The sequence below is a fragment of the Chrysochloris asiatica genome, unplaced genomic scaffold (assembly GCF_000296735.1).
Source record: "Chrysochloris asiatica unplaced genomic scaffold, ChrAsi1.0 scaffold00004, whole genome shotgun sequence".
NCBI lineage: Eukaryota > Metazoa > Chordata > Mammalia > Afrosoricida > Chrysochloridae > Chrysochloris > Chrysochloris asiatica.
This window is the reverse complement of record NW_006408522.1, coordinates 31,263,591-31,274,857: the sequence shown is the minus strand read 5'-3', so window position 1 is coordinate 31,274,857 and position 11,267 is coordinate 31,263,591. Positions and strand designations below refer to the sequence as shown.

The 11,267-nt window shown below is 38.5% G+C and overlaps 1 protein-coding gene across 2 annotated transcripts in view; it reads left to right on the top strand.

Moving 5' to 3' along the window:
• Nucleotides 1–11,267, top strand: part of CASC4 (cancer susceptibility candidate 4) — a 132,907-nt gene that overhangs the window by 47,264 nt on the left and 74,376 nt on the right. For both annotated transcript variants that reach the window (XM_006831704.1, XM_006831703.1), the window contains exon 2: nt 6,763–6,817. In XM_006831704.1, coding sequence (XP_006831767.1) covers nt 6,763–6,817 — 55 coding nt within the window. The remainder of the gene's footprint in view (nt 1–6,762; nt 6,818–11,267) is intronic.

Here is an 11,267-nt window from a genome sequence, read left to right as displayed (position 1 = left end):
TCATCACAGTCAACTCTACTTTGAGGAGTACCCCAGTCACATTTTGAGTGCCTTCCAATTTGAGGGGCTCATTTTCCAGCACTGTATTTGACAGTGTTTCTCTGCTATCCATAAGGTTTCAGTGACTAAATATTCCAAAGTAGTTCGTCACTCCTTCTTCCTAGTCTGTCTTTGTCTGGAAGCTCATCTGAAACCTATTCACCATGCGTGACCCTGCTGGTATTTAAAATACCAGTGGCATAGCTTCCAGAATCACAGCAACTCACAAGCCACCACAGTATGATAAACTTACAGACAAAGTGGTGGTGAGATACACAATAGCAATGGCAATTTCAGAAGCAGGGTTAAAATGAAAAGTGTGGAAAAGCTAAAAGTTGTTGCTAGTTGTCCAGCTCATGGTGATAACCATATATGGCAGAATGAAACATTGCCTGGTCCTGGGTCATCTTTACAAGCGCTGTATTCTTTGGTCTTCTCACGAAGTCCTCCAAGTCCTCATAACTTCCAGCAAGCAAGCTTATGTCATTAGCATGTCTCAGGTTGATATCATTAATGACCTTCCTCTAATGCTATTGACAGGGCTAAAATAATAAGCAGGGAGTCCTGGTGTAGCGCTGTGGGTTAATGTGCCAGACTGCAAAGCTGTTTAACTTCAAGGTCAGCAGTTCAGGCTCACCAGCTGCTCCTTGGAAACCCTACACAGGGTTGGTATGGGTCTGAATCCACGCAATGGCACTCAACAACAACAACAAACTTTAAAAGTTGACCCAAACCTATAGGATGAGTCCAGATTCCTTGGCAAGACTTCATAATATGCAATTTGTTTACCTTTCTAGCCATGTCTCATACCACTTCCCCATAGTTTGTTGTCCAGCTACTTGGAATTATTACAGTTCCTAGAATATACAGTGTTTTTTACTTTAAAGTCTTGGCGCATGCCTCGAACGCCTTTGTTCCTTGTTGTTGTTAAGTGCTGTAAAATCAGGTTCTGACCCATAGCGACCCTGTATAGGGTTTCAAAGGAGCAGCTGGTGAACTTGAACTGCAGGCTTCCTTGTTCAAAGTGGACATTGCAGTCCAGCACATTAACCAAGAGCGCCACTGCAGGACTTGCTACTATGTTTCTTACATGGCGAAATCCTACTCACCCTGCAGGCCTCATTTCAGCCATTGTCATCTTCAACAAGCTGCCCCTTACTCATCCAAGATGGAATTAAGTGCTTGTACAAAGTTCTCCTATTTTGTCTGTCCATCCTGTGACCTGTACTTGTTTACTAAATTATAATTGCCTATATAATTGACTGCTTGTCCTAAGCAGTTAGCTTCGTGATTATCAAGTATATGTCCATTGTTTTATCCCTAGTTTTTTGTATAGTACTCTCAACATTTTAAGTTTTGCATTTTAAAAGTTGATATAAAATTTACCATCTTAGCCATTTTAAAATGTATAATCTATTGATTTTTAATATACACACACTTCTCACTTATCGACATGTTTAAGTTCCAAAGACCAGGTAGATATTACGTGAAAATTAGTATTATGCAAAAATAGAGGATGACCATATCAGATCACAAAATGGAAGGTGATTGGAAAACTATCAGTTACCTCATTACGTAACTACCAAACCACTGAGCATCACGCCCCTAGCAAGTTGACACAGAACCTTAACCATTACAACCAGTGTTACTCTTGCCTCACACTTTAGTATTTGTTACTGCCAGACTTACATCATTAATGCATGAAGTAGTCAAACTTTTGTTGTTGCTAAGTGCTGTCAAGTCAGTTCTGACTCATAGTGACCCTGTAGAAGGTGGTGGGTGTGAACTGCTGACCTTGTGACTCATAGACCAGTGCTGATCCTACAGTGCCACACCAGGAATGCAAATAGTCCAAGTAGTCAAATAGTAGATTTTTACTATTGTTGTAAATGTAAAATGTTGGATAACAAGATAGTGGATAAATGAGGAGTAGGTGTATTCACAATGATGGGCAACCACCCACCACTATTGAATTCCAGAACATTTTCATCATTCCAGAAAGAAACTGTGTGTCAGTTAAGCAATCACTCCCCAGCACCTGGCAACTACGAATCTGCTTTCTGTATATACAGATTTGCATGGAGTATGGTCTTTTCATATAAATGGAATCATACAATATGTAGCCTTTTTATGTCTGGCTTTTCTCATTAAGCATAAATAATGCTTTCAAGGTTCATCCATGGTATAGCATGTATCAGCAGTGCTTCTCTCATTTTTGTGACTGAGTATTAGGGGTTTGTTGATTTTTAAATTTCTGTCTCCAAAGCCCCTAGTACTCTAAGGGAGAAGAAAGAGGGACCCCTAGACTCCCACACCTGCTTCAACTAGAGTAATGCTGCTGTCATCTGTTATCTGTCTATAGATAAACTTTTATGTGAAATTGGAAAGTCTGGCTTGCAGATTGAATAACAGACTCCACTTGGGGCTGAAGGGCCCTCAATTGGCTTTTTTTCCAACCTTCTTTCCTACTACTATTTCACCTCTACCATATATGTTAGCTAAACTGTTCTTTGGTGGTATCTTCATATGTGGTGGTGGTGGTGGTGGTGGTAATGTTCTGTGGAGTCGATTCCAACTCATAGCAACCCTGTACAGGGTTTCTGAGGCTGTAAATCTTTATGGGAGCAGAAAGCCTCTTCTTTCTCCCACGGAGCATCTGGTAGTTTCGAACTACTGACCCTGAAGTTAGCAGCCTGATTTGTAACCACTACGCTACCAGAGCTACTATCTTCATATGTACCATGTGTTTTTAATGTTTTATTGTGAATTATGTGATCGTTTATATGGGAGAACATTAGATTTACATTCATCCTATCATATATCGTTTCATTGCCATGGTTACAATCCCCTCCATGAATCATCAGCCAACCAAAGGGTATATACCCTGCAAGCCTGCTCCCAGTAGGTCATCAGCACACAGCCCCTCTCCCCACGTGCTTTCTTTTGTCTCATGTCATTTCCTGTATTGAAATACTCTTTTCCACCTGTTTAAAATTCTACCTAACCTTCAGTCCTGCTGCTGCGCTGTGGATTAATGCTCTGGACTGCAACTGCAAAGTTGGTTTGAACCACAAAGTCGGTGGTTCAAGCTCATCAGATGCTCCTCAGAAACCCTCTACAGGGTTGCTATGGGTCAGAACTAACTCGATGGCACTTAACAAATGCCTTCCATGAAGATTTCCTAAATCAATCCATCATCTCCAAATTCCTATAGTAATTACATTGTTTTAAAGGCCCCCTTGCTTAATGATTCATTGAGATTGTGCTCATGTGTTCTTAATTGTTTATACTTTCTAATCTATTACCATAGTACAGTCGTTTCTTCATTTTTATTCTTTTTTTTTTTAAGTTTAAGTGCATTTTATTTTTAGACAACCTACACAATGTTTTATTCTTTAAAACTCTCACACACAGAACCTCTCAATAACTTCACTCCAATAAATCAAGATAAAATAAGAGTTCATGATGACATCAGTTCCGTGTGTCTAAGTCCTCGTACTATGTGGCTAGAAAGTAGCAGCCAGTTAAGATGACAGTGATGTTGTCAAGTGCCATCGTGTCAGTTCCAACTCATAGAGAGCCCTTGTAAGTTTCAGAGGCTATAAATCATTGCAGGAGCAGAAAGCCTCATCTTTCTCCCGAAGCATCTTTCTCCTTAACCACTGACTTTGTGGTTCATGACTCAGTGCGTATCATACAGAACCACTGTGTTCCCGAGATGACAAGGTTGTTAATGCCGTTGAGTCAATTCCGACCCATAGGGACCCCATATAGGGTTTTCGAGGAGCAGCTGGTGAGCTTGAACCGCCAACCTTGCAGTTCAAATTGCTTTTCAGTTTGGCGCATTAACCCACAGTGCCACACCAGGACAAGGTAGTACATCCAAATAATTGCCGAGAGTACTAACATTTCTGTGTTTCTTAACCATCCTTAAAGAAAATTGTCTATGGGAGCACACCATTCTCTCAGTAGTCCAGCACAGCAACCATACCACTGGGATTCATGTTTTTACCAATAAAGAACTAATAGTTTTTAAATTTGCAAGCTTGGTTTGTTCTGCAGCCCCTGTCATCAAAGGTTTTACTTTTTTTGGTCTCTGTTCTTCAAGTTTGCTTTTGGTTGATTTTATGTAAACTTTGGTGTACTTCTTGTTGGCTTCTTTTATGAAGCTGGTTTCCTGCAAGTGATAATGACAGTATCAACACTGATAATATCAATTACTGTGCTTTGAGAACCTTCACCATTGGAGCTTTCACCAGTGATAAAGTTGAGGCATTTCCAACAATGAGCAAGTCATCAATGTTATCCTTTGTGCTAATGACCATCTTCCTCTCCATCTTCAGGTACAGCCCATCTGTGATCTCTCAGATCTTATAAATGTGGGTTAATGAGCTGGACTGCAAAGTTGGTTTGAACCATAAGGTCAGCAGTTCAGAGATGACATGGCAGATGAGGTCCCGGTAGATAACCTTGATTGTGCCTGGGGGGAGACAATAGTATTACTAACTTAGCAGGAGTGGGCTCTGGGGCAGTGGGGAGTGGACTGGAAGAAAAAAGCAGCATAGTAGGCTCTTAAAACATAATTGAAAATAATGTGGAAATTTCTTAATTCTTTTGTGACCCTTGAGATATATAGTGCACACCTACCATAGGTGTCCTGGTGTGGCACTGTGGGATAACGCATGTGGAAATCCTATAAAGTATAGCTATGAGATGGAACCAACTCAACAGCACTTCACGACAACCATAGTGGGAGGAGTCCTGGTGTGGTGCTGTAGGATAAACACAGGACTGCTAACAACATGGTCAGCAGTTCAAACCCACCAGCCTCTCCTCAGAAACCCTTTATAGGGTTTCTATGAGTCAGAACCAACTCGCAGATACTTAACAATGACTACAATGACTATAGTGGGAATCGGAGTCCTGGTGTGGCGCTGTGGGTTAATGCCCCAGATTGTAAGTTCGTTTAAACTGCAAGATTGGTGGTTCAGGCTCACTAGTGGCTCCTTGGAAACCCTATACAGGGTCTCTATGGGTCTGTACCAACACTATGGTACTTAACAAGAACAACATAGTGGGCAGCTGCTAGTCCACTGTTAGTGTATGCTGCCATCTGGTGGGGGACCTCTATAACTGCAAGAATCTGAAGAAATGGGCTTCATCCCACCAACCAGAGATCCTCGGGATATATGTGTCCCACCTATTATATCATATTAATTCAAAAATTATTTCCATGTCATTAACAATGCTTCTCACTACTGAGAACACATGGTTTCAACAAAAATATTAAAAGTAGTAAATCATTCCATCTTGAAAGAGTTAAAAAAGTAATCATATTTACCATACAACTTCATACTCTCAGTTCTGGGCATTATCCCAGGGAAATGAAGATGTGGGTCCACATAAAAACCTATATATGATTATTCATAGCAGCTTTATTTATTATAGCCCCAAACTGGAAATGACTAAAATGTTCTACAACAGTTAAATGCTTGAGCAAATTGTATCTATTTAATACATTCATACTATGAAATACTAATCAGTAATAAAAAGGAATGAGCTATTAATATATACAACAACTGGGCATTATGCTGAGTTAAAAAAAGATCGGAAGGTCATATCCTGTGTGGTTCAATTTATATAACATTTTAAAAATAAATTTTGCAGAGAAAGACAATAAATTAGTGGTAGCCAGGGGTTAGGAACAGTGGGGCTAGGGATGGGGAGTGGATATGACTATAAAGGGATAGAATAAAATCTTTGGGATGATGGAATAATTTTGTATCTTGTTTGTAATGTGCTTCATGAGTCTATACATGTGACAAAATGACATAGAACTATTTATATTGTATTGATGTTAATTTCCTGGTTTTGTTGTTGTGCTTTAGTTATATAACATGTACCTATTGGGGGAAATTAAATGAAGGGTCCATGGGACCTCTCTTGCTATCTTTGTAACTTTTTATGAATCTACAATTATTTCAAAATAAAGTTTTAAGTCTTTTAGAACCTGAGATGGTATTTATCATAGTCATTTTGCCTCTCAGTGTTACTATTGAACAGCATGAATTTGCCTGTCCCTCTCAAAGTAAACTTACTCTTGAGATAGACAAGAGAACCCATTCATAATGATTTTATTTTAGATGCATTTTACAATGAAAAGAAACCTGTTAAAAGCAAGAACTGAGAAAACATTGATTCTCTGTGGATGAGATCCTAACTTATGTAAGGCTTTGTTTAAATTGACTGGTAAGCCTTAATTTGAGTCACATTTTGGTTTTTTCTTAATGTTTTCTCTTTACTTAATTACAAAGTACAGTGACTAGAACTGAGACCTGTGTAGTATCTGTCATCCTATTGGCGCTTAATGAGCATTAATTAGCTTTGATTCAACTTTCCAAAGCAGTTAATTCTTAATGTAGAGTTAGTGAGAACTCTTTTCCAGTAGGATTTTGTTTAAAAAAAAAAAAAGTATTAAGCAATATTTAACTCCAACTTTAAAACTTCTAAAAGTCATTATCCTGTGTATGAAATAATTGTGCAGATTTTAGAGTGAACAAAATCAGAATTTATCTTTAATTCTTTGGGGCAGAAATTATGTAGAAATAATCAGAATATTCCTTTTGCATTTATGACCCAAATACAAAATGTATATGAGTGAAAGAAGTAAATATGATCAAAACTGCATATGTGTTAGTAATCTGAAAACTTAATTTTTTTCAGGTTAAACTACAGAACAACATATCATATCAAATGGCAGACATACATCATTTAAAGGGTAAGAAACTTAATTACAGATTCAAGATAACAATTATAATAATAGTAATGAAAGTTACCATTGAGTTGATTCCAACTCATGCTAACACTATGTGTGTCAGAACAGAACTGTGCTCTTAGAGTTTTCATTGGCTGATTTTTCAGAAGTAAATCAATAAGCCTTTCTTTCAAGAGAGATGCCACTGGGTACATTTGAACCTCCAGCCTTTTGTTTATGAGTCAAACTCTTTAACCATTTGTGTACTCAGAAACCCCAGACATAATCAAAGGTCATTAAATGTCTAAAATTCTCCAGAATTAAGAAATAGTAGGTTAGACAGCTGAATGAAATAAAAATTTCAATCAAAACTCTTTGAGAGGCAAAACATGTATCCTTTTGTGTTAAGGTTTGATTTAAAAAATTGTTTAATGTTGCCTTGCATGTAATAAATACAAGCTATAATTTGAGAGTTACACTTTAATCTTGTGTACATAGGGTTGATACAATGAAATGTTGTTAAAAGACTCCTTAAAGAAAATTGAACAGTGGTGAGAAGCCATCACATTCCTAAGTACAAAAGAGTTATTATCCCTCTTCACTGTGTCCAGTGTGTTAAAATAATTTGTTTTAAGTCTAGGGATGCTTTAGAAAAGTCTTCTAAGCTTAATGCTTTAGATACACTGGCAACAGGAAGAACCCTTGAAGTAGATGATAGATGGATGATAGATACATAGATATGTGGATAGACAGAAACACACACACACACATATATATATATATGTATATACATGTTCACCACTCATCTGTCACTTTGTTGTACTGTGGTGGCTTGCATGTTGCTGTAATTGTGGAATTTATGCCACAAAAATTTTAAAAACCAGCAGGGTCATCCATGGTGGGCAGGTTTCAGCCAAACATCCAGATGAAGACAGACTAAGAAGAAGCAGAGATGAACTAGTGCTGAATACTTAGTCACTGAAAACCTTGTAAATAACAGTAGAACACTGTCAGCACCAGAAAATTGAGTATTGAAACATGATGAAGAACACCAGAGTATTGTCAGATATAGTGCTGTAAGATGGGCCCCTCAGGTTGGAAGGCACTCAAAATGCAACTGGGTAAGAGCTGCCACCTCAAAGTAGAGATGACCGTGATGACGCGAATGGAGTAAAGCCCTCGGGACCTTCATTTGCTAATGGGGAACAACTCAAAAGGAAGAGAAATGGCTCTAAACATCTTTTAAAAATCAGACATGGAATGTATGAATTTTGAATCTAGGAAAATTGGAAATTATCAAAAAATGAATGGAACACATAAACAGTGATATCCTAGGCATTAGTGAACTGAAATTGACTGGTATTGGTCATTTTGAATCTGACAATCATATGGTTTACTATAATGGTTATGACAAATTCAAGAAGAATGGTGTTGTAATTATCATCCAATATATATATATATATCTCAAGATCTGTCTTGAAGTACAACACAGTCTGTGATAGGATAATATCCATATGCCTACAAGGAAGACCAGTTAATATCACTATTATTCAAATTAATGCAACAATCACTAAAGCCAATGATAATAAAATTGAAGAATTCTACAGCTTCTTCAGTCTGAAATTGATCAAACTTGCAATCAAGATTATTGATAATTACTGGTGATGGGAATGCAAAGGTTGGAAACCAAGAGGAAGGATGTGTAGTTGGAAAATATGGCCTTGGTGATAGAAAAGATGCTGGAGATTGCAAGATAGAATTTTTCAAGACCAATGACTTCTTCATTGCAAATGTCTTTTAACCAACTTAAAAGACAACTATATACCTGGACCTCGCCAGATTGAATACACAGAAATCAAATGACTACATCAGTGGAAAGAGATGGTGGAAAAGCTCCATATCATAAGCCAGAGCAAGTCCAGAGGCAACTGTGGAACAGACCATCAATTGCTCATATGCAAATCCAGGCTGAAGCTGAGGAAAATTCATACAAGTCCACAAGAGCCAAAATATGACCTTAAATGTTGTTATTAGGTACCATCGAGTCAATACCGACTTACAGCGAAACACTGCCCAGTCCTAGACCAACCTCACAATTTTTGCCACGCTTGAGCCCATTGATGCTGCCACATTGCCAGTCCATCTCGCTGGCGGTCTTCCTCTTTTTTTCTGACCCTTCACCTTACCAAACATGATATCCTTCTCCAGTGACTGGTCCCTCCTGAAGTATGAAAGACAAAATTTGACCTTGAATATATCTCCCCTGAATTTAGAGATCATCTAAAGAACAGATATGATGCATTAGTCACTAAAGATTGGAGACCAGAAGAGTTGTGGGATGACATCAAGAACATTGTACAGGAAGAAAGCAAAAGGTCATTAAGAAGACAAGAAGAAAGAAAAAGATCAAAATGAATGTCAGAAGAAACACTGAGACTTGCTCTCCAGTGTAGAGATGCTAAAGCAAATGGAAGAAGTAAGAAAGTACAAGAGCTGAACAGACAATTTCATAGGTCATCTCGAGATGGCAAAGTTACATATCATTATGAAATGTACAGAGACCTGGAGTTAGAAACCCAAAAGGGAAGAACATGCTCAGCATTTCTCAAGCTGAGGGAACTGAAGAAAAAAATCAAGCCTAAAGAAATGATCGATGTTCAACCATTTAAAGAGGTAGCATATGATCAAGAGCAGTGGTGGTGAAGGAAGCAGTCCAAGGTGCACTGAAGGCATTGGCAAAGAAGAAGACACTGGGAATAGATGGAATACAAATGAAAATCTTTCAATAAGCTGCTGCAGCACTGGAGGCACTCATTCATCTATGCCAAGAAATTTGGAAGACCTGACCAGTTGACTGTAAGAGATCGTATTTGTGCCCGTTCCAGAAAGGTGACCCAATGGAATGTGGAAATCACTGGACAATATCATTGATATCCTTTGAAAGTAAAATTTTACTAAGGATAATGCAAAAATGGCTGCATGCATACATTAACAGAGAACTACCAGGGATTCAAGCCTAATTATGAAGAGGACGTAGACTGATGGATATCATTGCTGATGTCAGATGGATCTTGGCTGAAAGCAGAGAATGCCAGAAATATGTTTACTTTTGCTTTCTTGACTATGTGAACGCTTTCAATTGTGTGGATCATGGCAAGCTATGGACAGCATTGCGAAGAATGAGTGTTCTGGAACACTTAATTGTGCTCAGGAGGAATCTGTGCATAGACCAAAGGCAGTTACTTGAACAGAACAAGCAAACACCGAATGGTTTAAAATTAGGAAAGGTGTGCGCCAGGATTCTAGACTTTCAATCTGTATGCTGAGCAAATAATCTGAGAAGCTGGATTATATGAAGAAAAGTGTGATGTTAGGATTGGAGGAAGACTCATTAACACCCTGAGATATGCAGATGATACAACCCTGCTTGCTGAAAGCGAAGATGACTTGAAATACTTACTAATGAAGATCAAAGACCATACATAGCCTTCGGTATGGATTGCAATTCAATGTAAAGAAAACAAAAATCCTCACCAATGGACCAATAAACAACATCCATATAAATGGAGAAAAGATTGAAGTTGTCAAAGACTTCATTTTGCTTGAATCAACCATCAGCACTCATGGAAGTAGCATTCATATTGCATTAGGCAAATCTGCACAAGACCTCTTTAAAGTGTTGAAGAGCAAAGACAACAGCTTGAGGACTAAGGTGCACCTGAGCAAGCCATGGTATTTTCAAAACCTCATATGCAAATGAATGTTGGAATGTGAATAAGGAAGACTGTAGAAATATTGATGCATATGAGTTATGGTAGTGGAAAAGAATATTGAAAGTACCATGGACCGCCAAAAGAACAAATATCTGTGTTGGAAGAAGTATAGCCATACTGCTCCTTGGAAGCCAGGATGGTCAGACTTTGTCTCTCATACTTTGGACATATTATCAAGAGGGAACAGTCTCTGGAGAAGGATATCATGTTTGGTAAAATGGAGGGCCGGAGAAAAATAGGAAGACACCCAATGAAATGGATTGGCACAGTGGCAACAGTGATGGGCTCAGGCATTGTAATGATTGTGAGGTTGGCACAGGATTAGGCAGTATTTTGTTCTGTTGTGTATAGGATCACTATGAGTTGGTACTGACTCGATGGCACCTAACAACAACAATATATACTGTGTATATATATTGTTGGTGTTAAGTGCTGTTGAGTCTGTTCTGACCGGTAACGACTCTACATAGGGTTTCTGAGGAGCAGCTGGTAAGCTTGAACCACAAGGTGAGCTTAACCCACAGTGCCACACCAGGACTGCATATATGTATATGAAGTTCTGGTGTGGTGCTGCAGACACTGCTAGTGCTGCAGATAATGCACTGGTCCAAAAGGTCAGTTTGAACCACAAGATCAGTAGTTCAGACTTCACCAGCAACTACTCAGAAATTCTACTCACATAACAACTACGCACATAACTC